The following is a 25,053-nucleotide window of genomic DNA, read 5'->3' as shown; positions in this document are numbered from 1 at the left end:
CAGCCCCATATGTAATATGGCTGCAAAAATAAGGCAGAGGCTGCTTCTTCCATAGTAGATAACTTCATTTCTAAATTCCCAAACCATTCTCACCATCTAGAAAGTCAGAAAAGTGATAGAATGCTTTCCACTTGTCTGTGTCTGTGTAGCTCCACCAATTGCAATGAACTGCGAGGCTGACTAGGGCAAAGCAGATTATTTGAATAAAAGCAAATGCTGGGAGTTTGAAACAAACTCTGCGGGTCTGGCAACATCTATGGAGGGAGAAATAGTGCTAATGTTTCTAGTATAATATGACTCTGAGTCATACTGAACTTGAAATGTTAATTGTTTCTCCCTCCACAATCTGAGATTTTCCAGCAGTCTCTGTGATTGAAAGCAGAGCATTTGATTGGCACAAATCATAGGGTAGACAGTTATTCCATCAACTCATAGTGAATTTTGATTACATTGTTTTCCATGTTGAAGTAGCTCATCAAGGGTTCTTCAACGGTATCTTTAAAATCCATGTCATTTGGCACCTTGAAGGAAGTGCACAGCAGGGACATGGGAACATCATCACTATCAAGTTTCTCCAACATTATTTGGAAATATATTGTAATTCTTTCATGATGCTTTGTCTCTACCATGGAGCTGCCTCCTAAATAACACTCTGTAATTCCCTCCAACACATGCATTGCAATAGTTCAAGAAGGTGGTTCACCATTATCTGATTGAGAACATTAAAGATGGAAAATAGATGCTGGACCTGCCAGCAATGCTTTAATTCCATGACTTTCTAAATTGGTTCAAAGCGACTGACAAAAGCACCAACGTTATCATCGGGAGAAATCTTTTATACAGTGAATGTTTAGGATCTCCACTGCTGAAGAGCAGTGAAGACTGATGCAGTTGATGCCTCCAAAAGATAATTGGATAATTATAATACTGTCTCCTTAATACTTTAAATGTATTAATATCTTTTCTGATCTTATCTTTTGGTATCATGTCAATTGATCTGTCTTCCTGATGAATACTGAGGTAGTGAGATTATTTCATATTTCTGATGTTTCACTGTCATAGCCTGTATTTCTTTCCTATCCTTTCATGACTCTAATTACATCATGACTTTCCTTATTAAGTGCTGACTGAATGTTATACTGTTTTGCCATTAAAAAAAATAATATTTCCTCCTTCCCTTCTTTTGCATTTCATACCTTCCAGGTTAATAGAAACATAATTATCGGAACATTCAGCCCTACCAGCATGTTGAGGCATCAGTATAATCGAATGTGATCAGTGACCTAACTCTACACACATACATTTGCCCCTATATCCCTTCATATCATTGAAAGCAAATATAAATTTAAAGTTAATTTTCCCAGTATCAAATCCATTTGTGGAAAAATGTTATAAGTTTCTACCACTCTTTGGATGTAGTTTTTCCCTTACTTCATTTCTAAAAGATCTTGTTCTAATTTTTAGATAATAGCCCCTAGCTGTAGACTCCCCAACCAGTAGATACAGCAGAAACTGAAACACCTGATCAGCGGATCCAGACACTCTATACAATCGACACAGGAATTCTTGGACATCATCAGAAATATACACATAGACAAGGAAGAAACTATGGTCTCATTTGATGTAACGGCACTGTTCACCTCCATCGACAAAACACTAACCAAAGAAACAATAGCCAACCTGCTGGACAGACATAACAGACAACAGGACGTTGAACCTATCAACAAAGACGGCATACTTAAACTACTGGACTTGTGCCTCACAACACACTTCACATTCAATAACTAAATATACGAACAAATCAACGGAACACCCATGGGTTCACCGATCTCTGGACTCATAGCAGAAGCAGTAATGCAAAGGTTAGAACAAATAGTCTTACCACAACTTCAACTCAAACTCTGGCTCAGATACGTGGATGACACCTTTGTAATAATTAAAAACACAGAAATAGAGAACACACACCAGATCATCAACGCCACACTCACAGGAATCCGATTCACTAGAGAGGAAGAAAAGGACAACCAACTCCCATTCCTAGACGTGATGATACAGAGAACACCGAACGGAGAATTCACCACAAAGGTATACAGGAAAGCCACACACACAGACCAAGTCCTAAACTATGAAAGCAACCACCCCAACACACACAAACGAAGTTGCATCAGGACACTATTCAAAAGGGCCACAACACACTGCAGCACACCAGAACTACAAAAAGAGGAAGAGGAACACCTATACAAAGTATTCGCCAAAAACGGATACCCTCGCAGTTTCATCAACAGATGCCTAAGGGAGAGACAACGGAAGGAGGACATGCCGCAACCCAAAGGACTAGCCACACTACCATACATCAGGAGCATTTCTGAACTGACAGCCAGACTACTGCGACCACTAGGACTCATAACATTACACAAACCAACAGCCACGCTCAGACAACAACTCACCAGAACAAAGGACCCGATACCCAACATGAGCAAAACTAATGTAGTGTACAAAATCCCATGCAAGGACTGCACAAAAATCCCATGCAAGGACTACATCGGACAAACAGGAAGACAGCTAACGATCCGTATACACGAACACCAACTAGCCACGAAACGACACGACCAGCTATCCTTAGTAGCCACACACACAGACGACAAGCAACATGAATTCGACTGGGTCAACACTACCATTATAGGGCAAGCCAAACAGAGAACAGCCAGGGAATTCCTAGAGGCATGGCACTCATCCACAGACTCTATCAACAAACACATCGACCTGGACCCAATATACCGGCCACTACAGTGGACAGCTCGAACTGACAACCGGAAGCGGCAGAGACAGGCCACTATAAATGCCGGAGGAAACAGCACAGAAGCGCTTCACAGGAGGCTCCCAAGCACTGAGGATGTCACCTAGACAGGGGACGAAACGTTTGCAAGACAAATTCCCAGCTCGGCGAACAGAACCACAACAGTAGATACAGTTTCTGTCCTATTCTTCTCTCCACCCTATTGGTTCCTTTTAATTTCTTGAAAACTTCAATCAAATCACCCCACAACTATCTCCAGCTTGTGAATAGAACCAGTTTTCTCAAACACTTACCGAAATTTTACCTTTGACAGCTAGGTAAAGTTCTTGTCAACCTACCTTTCACTTCCTCCAAAACCTATGTATTTTTCCAAATGTGTGATGCCCAGACCTGTGACTGTTAAAGAGGTATGGTGTAACCAGAACTTTGTGTAGCAGTAGTTAACACATGACCATTTATATTTTATCTTCGAGATACAAAGACCGGTATTTTACGAACTTTTCCAATCAATATCTCTAAGTAATTAAAAGAGGGATAGCCAGGCAATGTATGTAACTGCATCTGGACCCCATTGTAGTTCATCGTCACCACACCTTTAGCAAAGGTTAGTTGCTTAACGAACTCTGGGTCAAAGTTGATGAGCGAGAGTCTGAGCTTCGAATACTGCAATACAGCAGGGAGGGGAAGAGTTACCTGGAGGCTGTGTTTCAGGAGGCACTCACACCCCTTATATTAACAACCCTGAATTCAGTCAGTGGTCAGGGACAGGAGGTGTGACTTGGAGCGAGGCAGTAAGAGGGATCCAGGAGGTAATGCTGAAGAAGCCTCAGTTCGTGAGCTTGCATAACAGGTTTGAGATTCTTGCTCACAGTGTGGATGAGAGTGAGGCTGTAGGGAGGATGAGCAAACTGATCATAGCACCATGGTACAGGAAGCCATTCAAGATGGGGGAGAAAGGAGCAATGTAATTGTAATCAGGGAGAGTATAGTCAGGGGAACTGACACTGTTCTCTGTGGTCAGAATCGTGAGACCCAAAGACTGTGTTGTCTGCCTGGTGCCTGGATTCAGGATATCTCATCTGGGCTGCAGAGGAACTTGGATTGGGAGAGGAAAGATCCAGCTGTCGTGGTCCACATTGGTACCAAAGATATAGGTAGAAAGGGGAACGAAGTTCTGCTGAGGGAATATGGGCTGCCGAGAACTAAATTTAAAAAAAACAGAACGAGAAAAGTAATAATCTCTGGATTATTATCTGACCCATGAACCAATTACCACAGGGTCAACAAGATTAATGAATGATGAATGAAAGATTTGATTGTCACAAGATTTGATTGACAATGTACTGAAAAGTGTTTTGTGGCTCAATTCGGTGCCATTATGAGTTAGAAAAAGAGTAAAAAAAAAATTAAATACGATTTCATCTTTTGTTCAAATTGTGGTCTTATTCAGGATTCCAGGGCTTCTGTAAGGTCTCTGGAAGGAGTTCTGGTCCTCAAGGAGTCCTGCTCTGGGAACAGCAAGGGATGATGCCAATGACCCACAAGACTCTGGCTCTGCTAGCATCTGATACCAAGAATCCTGGCTCCACCGCCGCTAAGACTCCCTACTCCAGGCACTACTGCCACCACGAGTCCTGGCTCTGGGCCTATTACAGCCGGGAGACCCTATTCCGGGCACTGCTGGTGCTTCTGCCACCTTCAAACGTCCAGGCTCCGGACGTTTTGCCCTCTGTAGTCTCTGCTCTTGACATCAGTGCTGCCAAGAATCCAGGCTTGTCCTATCATCGTCGCTGCCAAGAGTCCAGGATCCGGGCAGTGCCACCACCACCCCGACCCCTAATCCACTGCTAACTCTGCAGTCATTGCCCCGCTGACACCATGCTGGCCTTGAAGATGAAGAAAGAAAAGAAAGAAAAAGATGATAAGTACATAAAGCAAAGAATACCACTGGCTGAGAGTGGACAGGCTCCAACAAGCCTGAACACTACCTATGAGCTAGTGCTGACATCTAAAGAGGTAAACATGTGGCTTAAAAATTGTTGTGGGATTTGTGGAGCTTGTGGTAGAGCCCACTAAGGAGCAGGCAATTCTGAATTTAGTGATGAGTAATGAAGCAGGTTTGATTAAGGAGCTGAAGATGAAGGAACCAGTAACCATAACATGATAGAATTCACCCTCCAGTTTGAGAGGGAGAAGAGTCAAATGTAATGGTATTAAAATAGAGTAAACAACAAACACATGAGGGAGGAGCTGGGCAGAGTTGATTGGCTGGCAAGCCTTGTAGGAAAGACAATAGTGCAGCAATGGCCGGAGTTTCTGGGGGTAATTCGGGAGGCACAGCAGAAATTCATCTCAAGAAAGAGGAAACATACTGGGGGGGGGGTTACAAGGGAACCATGGCTAACAAGGAATGTCAGGACCGCATGAAAGCAAAAGAAAAAACATACAATGTAGTAAAAATTAGTGGAAAGTCAGAGGATTGGAAAGCTTTGAAAATCAGCAGAGGATAACTAAAAGCTTATTGGTGAAGATGAAATATGAAAGTAAGCTAGCTGTAATATAAAAGAAAATTGTAAGAGATGTTTTTAGATACCTCAAAAGTAAGAGAAGCAAGAGTGGACATTGCACTGCTGGAAAATGAGGCTAGAGAAGTAATAATAAGTAGGTGCTTTGCATCAGTTTTCACGGTGGAAAACACCAGCAGCATACCAGAACTTCAAGAGGTTCATTGGCAGAGGTGAGTGGCCATCACTAAGGAGCAGGTGCTGGGGAGACTGATAGGACTGAAGATGGATAAATCACCCGGACTGGATGGGCTACAATCCCAGGGTTTTCAGGAAGATAGCTGAGGAGATTGTACAGGTATTAGTGGTGATCTTCCAGGAATCATTGGAGTCAGGCAGGCAATCAAGCGACTGGAATGTAGCATCCCTATTTAAGGAAGGCAGAAGAGAGAAAACAAAACCTATAGGCTGGTAAGCCTGACCTTTGTCTTTCGTGAGATTTTAGAGTCCAGTGGGTGGCACGGTGGCACAGTGGTTAGCACTGTTGCCTCACAGCGCTAGAGACCCGGGTTCAATTCCCGCCTCAGGCGACTGACTGTGTGAAATTTGCACATTCTCCTCGTGTCTGCGTGGGTTTCCTCCGGGTGCTCCGGTTTCCTCCCACAGTCCAAAGATGTGCAGGTCAGGTGAATTGGCCATGCTAAATTGCCCGTAGTGTTAGGTAAGGGGTGAATGTAGGGGTATGGGTGGGTTGCGCTTCGGCGGGGCGGTGTGGACTTGTTGGGTCAAAGGGCCTGTTTCCACACTGTAAGTAATCTAATCTAATCTAATCATTATTAAGGATGATATTGCAAAGTACTTGGAAGTGCATGGTGAGAAAGGACTGAGCCAACACAGCTTCAAGAGGAAGTTATGCCTGAGAAATCTGTTAGAATTCTCTGAGAAGGTAATGAGCAAATTAGAGCCAGTGGATGTGATCTATTTGAATTTCCAGTAGGCCTTTGAGAAGGTACCGCATGCAAGACTGCTAAATAACATAAAAACCCATGGTGTTCAGGACAAGGGACAAGCATGGATAGCGGATTGGCTGACTGGCAGAAGGCAGAGAGTGGGCATAAAGAGCTCTCTTTCAGGATGATAACTGGTCACTAGTGGAGTTCTGCAGGGATCAGTGTTGGGATTGCAACTATTCACATTAAATATTAACAGTATGGATAAAGGAACTGAGGGTGTTGTTACTAAGTTTGCAGATGACATAGGGAATGGTTCTGTTGAGGAAATGGGAAGGCTGCAGAAGGACTTGGTGAGTAGGCAAAGAATACAATGTGAGAAAGTGTGAGGTTATGCACTTTGGTAGGAAGAATTGAGGTGTGAATTATTTTCTAAATGGGGAATGGCTATGGAAATCTGAAGTTCAACAGGAATTGGAATTCCTAGTTTAGGAATCTTTTAATGTCAACGTGCATGTTCAGTTGTTGGATAGGCAGGGAAATGCATTGTCAGAGTTCTTAAAAATGTCTAGTGTGCAAGAGTAGAGATATATTGCTGAGGTCAATTTGGAAAATTGTGAGCAATTTTGGGCTCCCTGCCTAAGAAAAGGTGTGCTGCCATTGGAGAAGATCTAGAGGAGGTTTACAAGACTGATCTCGAGGATGAAGGTCTTATCATAAGAGGAGTGGTTGAGGACTCTGGGTCTCGATGGAATGTCAAAGAATGAGGGGAGGGTTTGATTGCAACATACAGAATACTGAGAAGCCTAGATAGAATGAAGGTGAAGAATAATGGAGAAGATATTTCCATTATTAGGAGAGACTAGGATCCAAGGAATAGTCTCAGAGTGAAGGGACGACCGTTTAAAACTGTGATAAGGAGGAATTTCTTCAGCCAGAAGATGGTTAATCTGTGGAACGCCATAGGTCTATAGAGGCCAAGTGTTTGAGTATATTTAAGTCAGAGATAGATAGGTTCTTGATTAGTAAGAGGATCAAAGCTTACAGGGAGAAGGCAGGAAAATGGAATGGAGAAACATATCAGGATCGAATGGTAGAGCAGATTCGATGGGCCAAATTGGCTAATCCTGATCATATATCTACGGTCTTATGATCTTCTTTTCTGCCCCTATTTAAGAGGTAAATAGCTGTTTGGTAACTTGAGTATTGCTGAAACAAAAACACATTTTGTCAAAATTTTTCATTGCATACATCTCGACTTCCGCAAGAACATTTCTGTAAAGGAAGACCAACATTTAATATTGTATGACAGGAGGAAACTGATTGGTTAAGAACTGGACTCTGGTAGAGGCAATGAGATGGAGAATTCCCCAGATAGATGATAACTATAAATCAAATGCTATGCTTTGTTTAAATTTAAATCAAACCTTCTGACTGGTCAGGGCATTGCTCTGAGTAATGAACCAGTGTCGGACATTTTTAAATTGTCACCTAAATAAAGGCACAGCCTTAGTTTTCATGTGTATGTTGATAGCATCCAATTCTGCATCATGAACAGTCCTCTGTTCAATGCAAGAGGGCTGATAAGGTAAGGCCGAGAAACTCAGGGTATGGATAACTACATGGGACTGGGATATTATAGCCATTATGGACTAAGGGAGGGACAGGACTGACAGCTTAATGTGCCAGGGTAGAAGTGGTGGAAAGAGGGGAGGGGGAGTTGCATTTTTGATTAAGGCGCATATCACAGCAGTAGTCAGAGATGAAGTAACTAAAGGATCATCCAGTCAGGCTTTGTGGGGACCTAAGAAACAAGAAGAAGGGGATGGTACATTATTGAAGTCGTGCTATAGGCCTCTAAATAGTCAACAAGAATTAGAGGAACAAATCTGCAAGGATTAGATTAGATTAGATTACTTACAGTGTGGAAACAGACGCTTCGGCCCAACAAGTCCACACCGACCCTCCGAAGAGCAACCCACCCAGACCCATTCCCCTGCATTTACCCCTTCACCTAACACTACGGACAATTTAGCATGGCCAATTCACCTAACCTGCACATTTTTGGACTGTGGAAGGAAACCCATGCAGACACTGGGCGAATGTGCAAACTCCACACCGGAATTGAACTTTGGTCTCTGGCGCTGAGGCAGCAGTGCTAACCGCTGAGGCAGCAGTGCTAACCACTGTGCCACCGTGCCACCCAGGATACTGGGGAGTCTTGCAGGAGCAATAAGGTTGTCATCGTAGGGGATTTTCATTTTACTGACATAAACTGGGACTGCCAATGTGTTAAGGGCTTAGATGGGGTGGAATTTGTTAAGTGTGTTTTGGAATGTTTCTTCAAGCACTATACAGAGGGTCCTCTTGGGAAGGGGGAAAACTCGACATACTCTTGGGAAATAGGGCAGGGCAGGTGATGAAGGTGGCAATGGGGGAGCACTATGTGACCAGTGACCATAGTTCTATTAATTTTAAAATAGTTATGGAGAGAAGCAAAACTGGTCCATGCGTTCAGTTTCTAAATTGGGGTAAGGCAAATTTTGATGGAATTAGACAGGAGCTTGCAGGGGTTGATTGGAGTAATTTGTTTGCAGGCAAAGGGACCTTTGGCAAGGTGGATGCCTTTAAAAGTGAAATAGCTAGAGTTCAAGGTCTGTATGTTCCTGTGAGGGCAAGGTTGGCAGGAAGAGGGAACCATGGATGACGAGAGATATTGACCAGAAAAAAGAAGGAAGCATTATTCAGGTACAGGCAGCTGGGATCAAGGGAATCCTTGGAGGTATATAGGGGATACAGGAGTTTACTGAAGAAGGAAATCAGGAGGGCGAAAAGGGGGCATGAGGTAGCCTTGGCTGAGAAGATTAGAGTGAGTCCAAACAGGTTTTTTAAGTATATTAAAGGAAAAAGAATAACGAGAAAGAGAATAGGGCTCCTCAAGGACCAAAGTGGACAGGTATATGTGGAACCAGATGAGATAGGTGGGGTCCTCATTATTTACCATGGAGAAAGACAGGAAGAATTGGAAAATTAATGGTGATATCTTGAGAACAGTCCATATTACAGTAGAGGAGATGTTGGACATATTAGAGTATATGAAGGTGGATAAATCTCCTGGTCCTGATCAGACATATCCAAGAGCACTGCAAGAGGCTGGAGAAAAAATTGTGGAGTCCCTGGTTGATAATTATTGCATTATTGTTAGCCATGGGTGAAGTATTGGAAGACCTGAAGGTAGCAAATGTTGTACCCTTATTCAAGAAGGGCTGTAAAGAAAAGCCTGGGAACTTCTGACCAGTGTGCCTAGCATCTGTGGGAGGTGCGTTACTTGAAAAGACTTTGAGGGACAAGATATACATGCATTTGAAAAGACAGGGTTTGATTAGGAGTAGTCAGTGTGACTTTGTGCATGCGAGTACGTGCCTTACAAATCTGTTATAGTTCTTTGATGAAGTGATCAGGAAGGTTGATGAGAGCAAGGTGGTAGGCGAAGTCTGTAAGGATTTTGAGAGCTGGCAAATTGAATACACGATTGGCTTGATGGCAAGAAGCAGAGGGTAATAGTGGAAGGATGCTTGTCAGAATGGAGGCCTGTGACTAGTGGTGTACCACAGGAGTTGGTGCTGGGCCCATTGCTGTTTGTTATCTATATCAATGATATGGATGAGAATGTACAAAGCATGATTAGTAAGTTTGCAGATGACACTAAAATGGGTGTATAATGGACAGTGAGGAAGGTTATCAGAAATTGCAGCAGGACCTTGATCAGCTGGGGAAGTGGATGAGAAATGGCAAATTGAGTTTAATGTAGATAAGTATGAGGTCTTGCTTTTTAGAAAGTTAAATCAAGGTAGGAACTTCATGGTGAATGGTAGAGCCTTAAGGAGTGTAATGGAAAGAAGGACCTTGGAGTTCAGGTGTATGGTTCTCTGAAAGTGGAGTCACAGGTAGACAGTGCAATTAAGAAGGCTTTTGGTACACTGGTCTTCATTAGTCAGGGCATTGAGAAAAAAGTTGGGAAGTTATGTTGCAGTAGTACAGGATGTTGCTGAGGCTGCACCTTGAGTATTGTGTTCAGTTTTGGTCAGGAAGGATATTATTAAACTGGAAAGAGTGCAGAAGAAATTTGCAAGGATGTTGCCAGGACTCAAGGGCCTGAGTTATTGGGAGGGGTCAGACAAGCTAGGACTTTTTCCTTTAGTGCATAGGCGATTGAGGAGAGATCTTATAGAGTCATAGAGATGTACAGCATGGAAACGGACCCTTCGCTCCAACCCGTCCATCCCGATCAGATATCCCAACCCAATCTCGTCCCACCTGCCAGCACGCAGCCCATATCCCTCCAAACACTTCCTATTCATATACCCATCCAAATGCCTCTTCAATGTTGCAATAATACCAGCCTCCACCACTTTCTCTGGCAGCTCATTCCATACCCGTACCACACTCTGTGTGAAAACGTTGCCCCTTAGGTCTCTTTTATATCTTTCCCCTCTCACCCTAAACGTATGCCCTCTAGTTCTGGACTCCCCGACCCCAGGGAAAAGACTTTGCCTATTTACCCTATTCTTGCCCCTCATAATTTTGTAAACCTCTATAAGGTCACCCCTCAGCCTCCGACGCTCCAGGCAAAACAGCCCCAGCTGTTCAGCCTCTCCCTATAGCTCAAATCCTCCAACCCTGGCAACATCCTTGTAAATCTTTTCTGAATCCTTTCAAGTTTCACAACATCTTTCCGATAGGAAGGAGACCAGAATTGCACGCAATATTCCAACAGTGGCCTAACCAATGTCCTGTACAGCCACAACATGACCTCCCAACTCCTGTACTCAATACTCTGACCAATAAAGGAAAGCATACCGAACGCATCCTTCACTATCCTATCTACCTGCGACTCCACTTTCAAGGAGCTATGAGCCTGCACTCCAAGGTCTCTCTGCTCAGCAACACTCCCTAGGAACTTACGATTAAGTGTATAAATCCTGATGAGATTTGCTTTCCCAAAATGCAGCACCTCGCATTTATCTGAATTAAACTCCATCTGCCACTCCTCAGCCCATTGGCCCATCTGGTCCAGATCCTGTTGTGATCTGAGGTAATCCTCTTCGCTGTCCACTACACCTCCAATTTTGGTGTCATCTGCAAAATTACTAACTGTACCTCTTATACTCGCATCCAAATCATTTATGTAAATGACAAAAAGTAGAGGACCCAGCACCGATCCTTATGGCACTCTACTGGTCACAGGCCTCCAGTCTGAAAAACAACCCTCCACCATCACCCTCTGTCTGCTACCTTCTAGAAGTGTCAAAGATCATGAGAGGCATGGATAGGGTGAATGCACTCAGCTTTTTTTCCAGGATTGGAAAATCGAGGACTAGAGGGTATCATAGAATCATAGAGTCATAGAGATGTACAGCACAGAAACAGACCCTTCAGTCTAACTCGTCCATGCCGTCCAGATATCCTTAATTAATCTAGTCCTATTTGCCCATATCCCTCTAAACCTTTCCTATTCCTATACCCATCCAGATGCCTTTTAAATGGCGTAATTGTAAAAGCCTCCTCCACTTCCTCTGGCAGCTCATTCCATGCTAGAGAGGAAAGAATAAAAGCAAAGCTGATGGACAACCTTTTTACACAGAGGGTGGTATGCAGCGAAGTGGTTGACGCAGGCACATCAATAACATTTAAAAGGCATTTGGACAAAATACATGGATAGGAAAGGTTTAGAATGATATTGCACAAGTGTTGGGAAATGGAGTTAGTGTGGAGAGACATGTTGGTCAGCCTGGACCAGTTTGGGCCGTGCTGTAGGACTCTATGAGTCAGGAGTCCTCAAGGTGCTAAATTTTGAGACTGCTTTTCTGATAACTTGTATTGGAGGCACAGGAGTTTCTTCCAATTAAATATTGGGGATACTAAAGACATGGTTTTCTGTCCTTGCTCCAGATTCTATTCCCTTACTATTGACTCCAGCACTTGCCCTGCAAAGTATTTGTGATCAAGCCCGCTTTCAACCTTGTATTACGTCTGATCCTGTGCCATGACTAATAGGGCCTATGTCCACATCTTAGCTCATCTGTTGCTGAAACCCCCATTTATGCCTTTTTTACTTCTGGACTCACTCATTTCAGTGCTCTTCCAGCTTGTTTCCCACTCTGTCCCCTATAAATCTGAGGTTTCCTCTATTTTAATTCTCAGCAAGTCCAGTTTCCATTTTATGACTGTGCTTGCAGACTACCATTTGTTCCAGGTTACACTGGAAAATTGACCTTTAGGTTTGTTAGTTCTATGCCTTGTGTTATGTTCCTGCACATTATCCCTATCTAATACTCGATCTATCTAATACTCTATCTAATATTCACAATCACCTGATGAAGGAGCGTCGCTCCAAAAGCTAGTGTGCTTCCAATTAAACCTGTTGGACTATAACCTGGTGTTGTGTGATTTTTAACTTAATACTCGACCAACTTTATTCTGTTCCTCAGGACTTTAATCATGAATCACAGGAACATTTGAGGTATAAAATCCCTGTTGATTTGTCTCACTGCTCCGAATCTGAGTTTGTTCCTGATTTCAATTAAATTTGAGAAATACGCCTGGATTCTTTGATTTCCATGTTGAGTATGTACTTACTCCCTATTATTATTTATTACTTTATTAGCCTTTAAATTTCCTCTCAAATGCTATCTGTTGTGTCAAATTTTATCTCAGAATTTGGCCTTGATGGACCTCATAGACCTTTGTGCAAAAAAGAAATTGATTGCAATGTTCTCCCACCCAGAAGGTAATATAAATCACGGAAGGCAATATAGGATTTTGCTCCTAACTGAATTGTTGGTGATTATATCCTCCAAGTATCTGAAGTGAACTCTTGACATGATCTATCTATACCAGAACAATTGTCAACTTGTAGTTGATCCAACTGAGTCTTTCTCTCTGAGAACTGGACACCAGTCAGAACTAGATCAGAACTAATGAATTTGACCCCACTTGTGGATCTTTTGTTTGTGGATAACAAGGTCATCTCTGTCTTCTCAGAAGAGAATCGTCAAGCCTGATTTAGTGCCTTCATGAAAGCCTAGCAAAGAACTGTTCTCGGCTTCAACCTTGGTATTACGTCTGATCCTGTGCCATGACTAACAGGGCAAATGTCCACATCTTAGCTCATCTGTTGCTGAAACCCCCACTTATGCCTTTTTTACTTCTGGACTCACTCATTTCAGTGCTCTTCTAGCTTGTTTCCCACTCTGTCCCCTATAAATCTGAGGTTTCCTCTATTTTAATTCTCAGCAAGTCCACTTTCCATTTTATGACTGTGCTTGCAGACTACCATTTGTACTAAAATCCTTTATCAAGTTCCAGTCTATTCCTTCATTAAGATCAATGGAGAAATTCTCCCAAACGTGGGACGTTTCACTGACCTGGTGAGCTACCTTTCATCTAATACTGATATCCATGCAGAGATTCAATTTTGCATCTAATCAGTGAGCACTGCCTTTGAATGCTGAAGAATGAGAGTCTTCGATGACTGTGACATCTGTGCTGATACCAGGATCCTTGTGTATAAAGCAGTCATCCTTCTGACTCTTCTAGCCGATTCCAAAAACATTTGAACACCATCTCAAGGCCCTTAAGATCAATGCCATTTGAGACAGATTCTGTCTGATGCATCAACTGGGAGGACAAGCGTATTAATATGAGGGTCCTTAAAGCAGCCAAGAGTATCAGCAATAATCGAAACCAACCTCGCTGGCTGTCCATGTACTTAGGGATGCCTGAGTTTCAATTGCCACAGTGAATTGTCTTCATACAACTTAAGAAAGGCATTTGAGCGAGAGGAGGATGCATGAAGCAATTCAAAGACTCTGAAGGCTTCCTTCAAGAAATCCAAGGGAGACCTTCATTTGGAAGAAACCAACTTGGAGAAAACTCCTGTATGAAGGGTCATGATTCTTTGAAAATGCTCAGTGGAGTATAGGAAAGGACAGGGAAAAAAGAATAGCAATAATTTCAAGGTTAAGGACCACTTCCACTTCCCAGAAACACCTGCCAACTGTGTGGTCAGAGATGTGGGTCCAAGATCAGGCTCATCAGCTCTACAAGGACCCAGAGAGTCCATGAGCAATGACACAGGATTTCCTGGGTGGACCATCAGCCTCGTCAGTGATTGGTTATCAATGACAATAACTTTCATATTATTACATCGAGCTAAAGCTAAATAACAATGTTTTTGGCCTGCCCTTATTCACTGAAGAATAAGTACATGTCTCAAATCATGAAAAATACAGAATAGAACTTATATAGTTTTATTCTATTTTCACCAGATTGGCTTTGTTGTATCAATATATATTTTGCATAAATTAATTACAGATTATAGAGCTTGGGAAATGCAATAGGTTACAATTGTATGCAGTGAGTTTCTGCATGCCCCAGGGTTTTGTCAAATAATTTTCACAACAAAAATTATTGTCTGTAAAAAATCATTATGTATAGATTTTAACGAGAAAATAAAGTAATAATTGAGCAATTGTTACCTACAGGGGTAAATGATCTTAGGCTTTCATTTTTGATATACCTGCTCTACATTCATGTCTAAAAACCGTACTGAATGCTTGACATTGTCAATATGAACTTGAACTTGAGAAGTCTGCCCAATTTTATATCAGACCCAAAGTCAGATTGGGTTCCTCCCTATCCAAAAAATATTTTTTGATGTAAAAGATATTGGTGCAAAATCATTCCAATGTGGAGAAAATATATTTAACACTTTATTTTAAAGGAACGTATTGTACATTGCAATATTGTATTTTGAAAGATAGATAAGTGCTTATCTGTTTCATGTAGAAATATTGACATTTACTGACTTAAGCATTTGCTGTGGCAATGCCTGGCACAAATAATTTGTAGTTAAAGTGTGGAGCTGAATTTAATGACTGCCTATGGCCCCGTTTATTTGCTGTACAGACACTGGCAATCCTGCAGGCGCCATTTCTATGATTAATGGCAGCATTAAATCCCAATCAGGTGCTTATTTGCCTTCCTTTGGGAATCTTAGACTTTTTGTGAAACTGTATGTGGACCTTAGAAATAAGAAGAGGATGATTACCTTGATGAGATTGAACTATAGCATCCTCCCCCCAGAAAAAGTAGTCAGTGGAAAACTGAGAAACAAATATGTAAGGAGATCTCCAATATCTGTAAGCATTCTAATGTTGTAACAGTAGGAGATTATAACTTTCCGAACATAGATCAGGACTGCCATCATGTTCAGGGCTTGGATGGGGAGGAATTTGTTAAATACGTTCAAGAAAATAAGGCCCTAAGCTGACGGATGAGTGAGAAGGCTGATTGCTATCACCAACCCAACCCCATCCCCTGCTTGGCTTGTAAACTGAATTTCACCTCTAGTTTCTATGAACAATTAAAACACATGAAGCAAGTTATTTTAATATATGCTGCTTAGTCATACCTGATAGTGGAAAATAATATCAATAAAAATTCTTCAATATTAAATAAAATCTTTTTTTTCTTTGAAACCAATTCAGTACTTTGCTGAGATTGAGGTTTTTGGACTTCCCAATGTTTTAGTTTGTTGGTTCAGTTTATTCTGTTCTGTTTTCAGTTGGGTTGGAAGCTTTGGAAATGAAGGTTTAAAGCAGCTTTTGGATGTCTTGGAGAAATTACTCACAAGGAAGTAAGTGCAGTTTCTAATGCCAGTTTTAAGTTACCTGATCATCTGCTTTTTGAAATCGTTTTTGTTTCCTGAACTAAAATAAATATTTTGTTTTATCCTCATCATAGTCAAGAACAAAATGACCGCAAAAGTCAACATAAAGTGATTCAGTGTTTGAGAGCATTCATGAACAACAAGGTAACTTAATGACATTATATTGCTGTGATGTTTGATATTATTTCAGATTTGCTAGATTTGGTGCCTTATGTTTTCTCATTTGTACTAAATAACAAACTTTATTTTAAAGTTATCATTTTGAAGTCTTTGTTTAGTACATTAAGTTTAATGTTCTGATGCAGATTTTTCATTGAATGTATGGACATTGATTTTTTTACAAATAACAGTTAATTTTTCCTGAAAAGTTGAGTGTTGATTTTGATTACGTAGAAGAATACATTAAAGCCTGGAAAGATTGACTCGAAGTTTTTGTGTCTATGTTTTCTAAAATGAAAATATGATGGACCAGCGGAATGTGATGGAGTACATGTCCAAATCTTTCAATTTATGTATCCTTTGCCTAATTGTCAAAATGAAGTTGTTGCCTATGCAAAGACAGCAGACAATTTGAGCTGCAACTAATGGTCTGTAGTAAGCCCATTTGACTGATTAGAGAGAAAAAACAAATTCCTTTATTTAGTATTGATTGCAAATTACTCTGTGAATTTGAAAACGTAACTTTGTGACTAATATGCAATAAATTTGCCACCTCACTAATTTTAGTATGGATTGGAAAGAATCCTGGAAGAAGAACGAAGTATATTCTTGCTGGCCAGAGCTGTTGATCCCAGGCAGCCTACCATGATGACAGATGCAATCAAGCTTCTGTCAGCAATTTGTATTGTGGGAGAAGAAAACATGTAAGTTTTTGTTACCTCTATTGAATGTGAGTTTCACAGGAGGCAGCATTGCTATACAGGACATTTGAAGAAATAATATGAATTAATTGCTGCCAGTCCTGAAAACGTTGTTATATGATGATATTTATTTTTAATAGAAGATTTGTTTCAAACGTCAGAGGACATAATGTTACTTGTGTTAATTGGGCTTGTTTATTATGCATTGTCACAATGTAAGGACAAGGGAAGAAAATTTGTACCTAATTCCTGTGATAATGTGATTTTTTATACTGGTTTTTTCTCCACTGGAAGAGCTTGCAGTTGATGCTCATCCTCTCTGTTTTAAATTCCAATTATATTTGTTGTCAACACATTAGTTGTGCTTTTAGCATGTTATTGCAGTTTGCATCCATTTATCACAATTAGTATTTAAGTGTTTTCTTCACTATGTATAGAATCATAGAAACTTAAAATACGAAAAAAGGCCATTTGGTCTATTGTGTGCCAGGCTACTAGTAATCATCCAGCCTTATCCAACCTACCAGCTCTTGTTCTACAGCTTGTAGGTTACTACATTTCAAGTGCATGTTCAATTACTTTTTAAATTAAATACAGATTTCTACCCTCTATCAAGCTTTCAGACAGTGAATTTTAAGTCCTCATCACATCCCGGTGAAATCTTTCTCCTCAAATCACCTGTAAACCTCATACCACTTAGGCCTGGTTATGGGTCTTTCAGTGAAGGAGTATAGGGCATTCTGTCCACTCTATCTAGACCCCTCAATTTTTCATTCTTTGATGGGTTTCCCCTCAACTCTTCTGCTCCAAAATAATGACCTTAGCCCATCCAATCTTTCCTCAAACCTAAAATTCTTCAGTCCAGGTATTATTGCCCGAAATCTACATGCACCATCTGAAAGGCATTGCATCTTTCCAATCGTGTAGGGGCCTGAACTGCAAATGGCGTTCCAGCTATGGCCCAACTAGTGATTTATGCAGTTTGACATAGCATGTTTAACCTTTCTCTCTGTGCCTTGGCTGATAAAACACAAATTTCCTTTGTCTACTTTACCAACTTATTTTCCAGTCCCAGGATGTGGTCCAAGAGTCTTCTGTCCTTTTATTCATGACAGCATCTTTCCATTCATTATAGATGCACTTGCTGCCTTTACCTTTCTAAAATGTTTGACCTCAATAAAAGTTCATGAGTTTTGACCATTGATAGCTGATAAAGCATTGATGAGAGACAAAATTGACATGTGATACACATATTAAGTTATCTTGATCTTATTATTGCTTTAGAGTATTTATAAGAGTAATTTTGTTAGTTTCTACAAAGCAGAAATGGATTTGACAGTCATAGTTATAGATTTTACAAAATTTACTGAATAAATCATGGTATAGCATGCTTACAGTGACAATATGCTAAATATATGTTAACTATCTGCTCAGTATCTGAAAGAGAAAAGATAATGGAATGTTACATGTGTAGTTGTTAATTAAGCATTTAAAAAGCAATGGAAAACAAAATCAACATACAATATTAACGCTTTCTGTTGATAAATCATTATTCATGTGTTATTAATTGGGCATGAATTACTTTAAGTACTATCTTGACATAAAGTGTGATTTGAAAAATTGGAAAGAAAAGCAAATATGTAATTAAAGGAAGAGCAGTGAGTACTCCTTCAAATAGAAAGTCCCTTTCAAGGTCCTAGTCTTAGCGTTCTTAAACAAAATGGAACATAAGAAATGTGCAATATATTTTAGGAAATATTCATAGCTTTATTTTCACAATTGAATAGCTGAGCATTGGTTAGAGGAGTTGAGTGTCAGAAGTGAGTAGAATATAAAAACTAACCCAGGCAAAACCATTTTTTTTTAACCTTCCTCAAGAACAAGTAAAATCATGAAGTATATTCTTTTGGATAGTTTGGAAGAAAATCAGACGCAGTAACCTAGTAAGAAAAAGAAAACATGAATTTGGAAGGTCAACATCCTATCTGATAACTTCTGTGGTTAATTTTAAAAACGCTGTATAATTCAGTTTGTTTAGATTATGGAATTAAGGAAAATAGATTGGAATGGCTATCAAGACAAAACTGTGAGGCAAGCTCATCAAGCGCAAAACATTGGTGTTGTCTGAAGTAAGATCAGATATTACTGTTAGAGAATTATTGAGCTTGATAGCATGCTTAATACCTGTTCTCATTTCTAACTTTTCTTCATATACTGCTTTGACTTCCAAATAGGAAAGATTATTGCTCATAATCTACAATTTGAAAATCAGTTCTTGTATAGCATTAAAACATGTCCCTTTGATAAAGTGCTGTCCTTTTAATGGTTACACACTGAGAGAAAGAGAGAATGTTTCTAAGCTGCATGTCTCTCTAACTCTAACTTCTAACAAAGGGTCAGAATTGCCAAGGAATGGCAATCTCACACAGAGAGCCTGTGTGTGTCAAGTAAATAGGAAGCCAATCGGGGATAGAGTGCCAGGCAACCAAAAGACCAGGCAAGTGATGCACTGTGTTCATGTGGGGTAGCTATGAGAAACTGGGTCTGGTGGGGCAGGTTGGGATATGGTCCCAAGAGGTGGACCAAGGCTGGTGGAGGATAAGAAGAGGTCAGTGATGGAGCAGTATATGTGCAGATCAGTTCGTGAACAGGGAAGTGGAGGGTGTGTGGGAATTAGGAGCAGGTCAGGAGTGCATTGGTGGAGGGTTAAAAAGTGAGTTTCAACCATGTCCCAGGAGTTCAAGGGGATCAAGGGCAATGAGAGAGAGGAATGAATCTAGAGTGAGAGGAGGATACAAAGTGGAAGAAATGGTTCAGGTCTGGAGAAAGTGAACAAGGGTTGGCTCCGAAGAAGGTGAAGTGGGGTCTGTTCCAGAGTGGGAAAAAGAGTTCAGGTTCAGAGAGGTGGGGTTTAGGGGTGGACAAGGCCGCCTACTTGCGGAACGTTTCAGAGAACACCTCTGGGACACCCGCACCAACCAACCCAACTGCCCCATGACTGAACATTTTAACTCCCCCTCCCACTCTGCCAAGGACATGCAGGTCCTTGGCCTCCTCCATCGCCAGACCATGGCAACACGACACCTGGAGGAAGTGCACCTCATCTTCCGCCTAGGAACCCTCCAACCACAAGGGATGAATGCAGATTTCTCCAGCTTCCTCATTTCCCCTCCCCCCACCTTTTCTCAGTCCCAACCCTCAGACTCAGCACCGCCTTCTTGACCTGCAGTCTTCTTCCCGACCTCTCTGCCCCCACCCCCCTCTCCAGCCTATCACCCTCACCTTGACCTCCTTCCACCTATTGTATTCCCAATACCCCTCCCCCAAGTCCCTCCTCCCTACCTTTTTTCTTAGCCTGCTTGGCACACCCTCCTCATTCCTGAAGAAGGGCTTATGCCCAAAATGTCGATTCTCCTGTTCCTTTGATGCTGCCTGACCTGCTTCGCTTTTCAAGCAACACATTTTTAAGCTCCTCCTGGACAAGGTCTATGTCCAGAATAGGTCAAGAGCTGTTTGGTCAGGAACAGATGAAGACAGGTCGACTTCCAGGAGTTTATACAGTATGGGGTCAGCTGAACAGTTACTCAGGAATTAGACTATATAGTTAATAGTCTAACTATTCCTGCGTAATTAATCATTTAATTTCTTTGGAACCTTCTGAATTCTCCATATTAAATGGAGACTTCTGGAGGTTTCCAGATATAGAGAAATTGCCTGGTGGAATCTTCAGTTCCATGGGCAATTCCTTTTGGAATGTGCTGTGATGGAGATTCTGCAGGACTGGTGCACTCATGACTGACTGGCCATCAGAAAATTTGGACCAATGTATCTCTGCGTAAGGCATGTTTGTTCCACCTCCAATGTTTCCATCTATTGTGTCATTAAAATTTTTGTTTGCAAGTTAGTTGCCCATTTTTAAAAGTTTCTTTAATTATATAATATATAATAGATCAACAACGTTGTACTCAATTGTTTTTGTATTTGACACTGTTGTTGAATTATCTTTAAGCCTTGAAAATGTTTTGGAAGCCATAACTACAGCAGGGGAATTAAGGAAATGGGCAAGATTTTACCCCATTGTGGAAGGTCTACGTGACACCTCTGTTCAATTAAAGGTTTGTTTATTCTTGAGATGGCACAATTAGATGTGGCATACATTCACCTTGAATGTTAATTACTTACTGAATCATGGATCAACTGGCTACTTTGAAGCTTGTGCTGTCATGCATTCAGGAATTCAGAAATTGAAAGAGAAATTTAACTGAATGTAGATGGTTCTGGAAGGTGTTGTGAAGATTGGAACATTGAAGTGCAGAGCCTGATTCTCCATCATTAATTTAAATGTTGCTCTATTGTATTGTTTTTGTTCTGAATGTATTCATCCATGTTGACATTAGGATCTAGTGAATTCTGCTTTAATGGGCACCAGGTTACATTTACTGTTATAGACCAGAGGTTTCACAGCCGTGGCTTAGTTACAGAGTCATAGAGTCATACAGCACAGAAATAGACCCTTCGGTCCAACCAGTCCTTTCCCAATCTAAGCAAGTCCTATCTGCCTGCTCCTGGCCCTTATTCTTCCAAACCTTTCCGATTCATGTACATTCTTTTAAATGTTGTAATTGTACCCACATTCACCACTTTCTTCTTAATCCCTTTTCTCCTAGTGACTGAAGAACTCCTTCCAGAGTTGCATTGTGACTTTTGCTTTTCAAGAGGCATCATAGAATGATATTTGGTGCATGATAAGTACAAGTCAAGTGCATTGACAGGGTCGACTGATGTACATGGCTGTTTTTGATATTTAAAAAAAGCTCAAACTCTGTCAGTCCAAAGACTAAAGGAATATCTCCCTCAAATTTGGTTGCACTCAGTAATTTGATGCACTCAGTAATTTGATGCACAGAAATTGTCCATTGCTCCGCTTAGTCCACAATGACTTAGAAACTGTGATCCTGATCATCAGAAAAGCCACAGAGTCCATCTCTGAAGGTTGGGGTCATACAAGATTGTGTCATTGAGCCATCCCTCTTCTTCATTTGGCTGGTGGCAAAATTACATCTCACTTCAAATTCCCCATATCTGTGGTGATAATCTATAGGACAGAGGTGAACATGACCAACCTGTACATCCAAAACAGAATCACCAAGCCTAACTCTAGTGCAAGCTCAGCCACTGAGGTTTATTTTGCAGGTGGTCTTTGTGGTGTGCCATAACTCAGAAGTTCAGCTTCAGATCATTGTTGACTTCTCTGAAGAAAGTGGAACTTCCAATAAACGCCTGGATGACTAAAGTCATCTTCTAGCTAACTCCTACAGCAAAATACTTCATCTCATTGCGAGAGGTCCTGGAAAATGCAGACTATTTTTCATCTCTTGAGAGTCTATTCTCTACAAAGGCTGACAAAACAATAAAAAATTCACCTTTGCTTCTACTCTGCCACTTCAGTCTTTGGCTGGCTAAGCAACAACGTATTTGAGGATTAGGATTTCCAACCTGAGAATGAAGTCATAATTTGCTGGGCAGTCAATGATCTGTGAAGTCTTAGATGTTTCAAAAACTTGGAACAATTTGCGACAGGCATCTCAGAGTACCAGAGAAGTACCAACACTGGTCCCTGTGTAAAATCCCCTAAATCAAACAAGAAGTCATATAAAAGCAGCATTCTCTCCCAAGCTAACATGCCGAGCTTGAGTTGCTAACCTGGAATAAAAAACAAATCTAATTACTTCCTTTTCTGGTCAAGCTTATATGTGAGTCCAGACCCATAGCAATATGACTGATTCTTAACTGCCCTCTAGAATGGCCCAGTAAGCTACTCAATCATGTGAAAGCATTACAAAGACTAAAAGAAGGACAGAAACCAAAATAGCAACCTCACAGCAAAAAGAAAAATAGCAAATGCAGCCATGCAAAGCCAGCAAATTCCTTCTTGTCAATATCTGGGGGCTTTTTGCTGAAATTGGGACAGCTGTCCCACGGACTAGTCAAGCAATAGCCTGACACTGTGGAAAGGTATGACTGTGCTAGACATCACCATCACCATCGCTGGGTACGTCCTGGTCCACTGACAGAATGATGGCACCATTGTATACAGTTGGGGAAGATTTGCACTGGGAGTCCTTAACATTTCCCTTAGGATGCTATGAAGTCGATTGGCCACAGGTCAAACAAGGGCAAGGAAACCTCAAGCTGATGAATTGGTACAATCTGTGTTGAAAACCCTGGATAAAACACTGTAGGTGGCAAAGGCGCAGAATATACTCTAGAAGACTTCAGTGCTCACCACAAAGAGTGGTTTAGGGAGCATCAATACTGACTGAGCTGGCTGAGTCTTAAAGGCTGTAGATGTTACACTAGGTTTGTGGGAAATGGTGATGGAACCACCGAGAGAGTATTCTACCTGACCTGATCTTCACCAAACTACTAATCTCCGATTCTTTTGTATATGACAGTATCAATTGGAATGGCTGCTGCACTGTCATTTAACAGATGAAGTCCTATCTTCATGTTGTAGATGTCCTCTAACGGGTGGACTTCAAGCAAAATTGCCAACCAAAACTGGACAGTCATGAACCACTCTGGACCATCAGCAACAAAATTATAATTAACCACAGTCTGAAGCCTCATGTCCTGGCATGTCCTTTATTCTTGGGTAAACCTTGGTTCAATGGATAGTGCAAGAGGGCATGCCAGGAGCAGCACCAGACTTACTCAAAAATAAGGAGCCAACCTGGTGAAGTCATAACATAGGACTATTCAGGTGCTAAATAGCAAATGTGCAATAGAGCTGCAACCATTGGATTCTGCAAAATGGATCAATTCTAAGCTCTGTACTTGTACCACATCCAGTTGTGAATGGTGGAGGATAAGTAAACAACTAGAAGGAGGAGGGGAGGCTCAATAAATAGCTCATCTTCAGCAATAAACAAATGCATCACTCATGAGCAAGCAACACGTTTGAAGTACAACAAACTTCATTTTAACCAGCACCCTGTAAACTGGCACTCTTCATAAACCAGCAAATATTGTAAACCGCAAATACCATGAAATTTACTGTTACTCGGTCCAATAAATTTAAAAATTTATTCAACTCAAAGTAAATATACTTGTTAAATAGAATGGCTGCATGAAATATCAACAGTTGATTCAATTTCAAGTAAATTTCTCCTCAAATATCATGATTTCCATGATGTCCGAATAACTAATTGAGGGTGGAAGTGAGAAGGCTCTTTGCTAGCTAGTTTTAATTAAGGCAAAGTTACATTAATTTTTAAGTGATTTGTGCTCTAACTAACATATAACAATGATGTGTGTATCCCCAAATTATGTTTCTATTACTTAGTGTGCATTTTTACATTGTTTATATAGACCTTTTGATTATCCAAAATATTTGATCAATTGGAATACTGCTGGTCCCATAGGTGCCGGCTAATAAAATGTTTAGCGTACTTGAGTACATCAGAAGTATCATTTGAGTGATTTGATGCATCAATGTGGTGGCTCACTACCACCTTCTCAAGGGCGAATAGAAATGACAAGAAATACAGACCTTGTTGCCACTCTTCTCTTGCGAACAAAAATAAAATCCAGTGCTTTTCCTTCTCTTGTTTAGATCTTGCCTAGATCTAGTCTGAACTTGCTAGTTTCTCCCCTTTGATCCCTTTTCCTCTCCTAACATATCTCATACATTTGACTGATCTCTTGCTCTAAGAAACCAACTGGAAACCACAAAGCTATCATGGATTGTTGTAAAAACCCATCTGCTGACTCATGTCCTTCAGGAATGAAATTTGCCTTCCACAGCTGGCCAAGCTTCCATGTGCCTGCAGACCTCTAGCAACATGGTTACCCTCTACAATGTCTTCCAAGCTACTCAATGACAATTAGAGTTTGTGGAAAAAAATGCTGATCTTGCCAGTAATGTCTACTTCCCAAGAAAGAAGAAAAAAATAAAAGTTCTTAACGATTTTTTGACTACTATCTTGTCTTCCCTACTCCTCAGATATTCCAGTTAATTCTTTTAACTTTAGGCACTGATCCCTCCTTTTCCTTTATAGAGCAAAAATAATCTTCGGTTACTTTTTCCTTATGAGCACCACCTGGTCTTGAACTCATTCCTATCTGACGTTTTTAGTTATTTTTGTTACCTTGATCCATGCTCTTCAAAGAGTCATTGCACAAGTGATAGGCCAAATTGCCACCTCCT

General features: G+C 40.9%; 1 protein-coding gene across 3 annotated transcripts in view; it reads left to right on the top strand.

Moving 5' to 3' along the window:
* LOC140481653 (protein diaphanous homolog 3-like) overlaps positions 1–25,053 on the top strand; it is a 604,739-nt gene that overhangs the window by 170,945 nt on the left and 408,741 nt on the right. For all 3 annotated transcript variants that reach the window (XM_072578185.1, XM_072578184.1, XM_072578186.1), the window contains exons 6-9: positions 15,880–15,951; positions 16,059–16,128; positions 16,711–16,847; positions 20,854–20,959. In XM_072578185.1, coding sequence (XP_072434286.1) covers positions 15,880–15,951; positions 16,059–16,128; positions 16,711–16,847; positions 20,854–20,959 — 385 coding nt within the window. The remainder of the gene's footprint in view (positions 1–15,879; positions 15,952–16,058; positions 16,129–16,710; positions 16,848–20,853; positions 20,960–25,053) is intronic.

This window comes from Chiloscyllium punctatum, chromosome 9, assembly GCF_047496795.1.
Source record: "Chiloscyllium punctatum isolate Juve2018m chromosome 9, sChiPun1.3, whole genome shotgun sequence".
Taxonomy (NCBI): Eukaryota; Metazoa; Chordata; class Chondrichthyes; order Orectolobiformes; family Hemiscylliidae; genus Chiloscyllium; species Chiloscyllium punctatum.
This window is presented reverse-complemented; position numbering and strand designations above follow the sequence as displayed.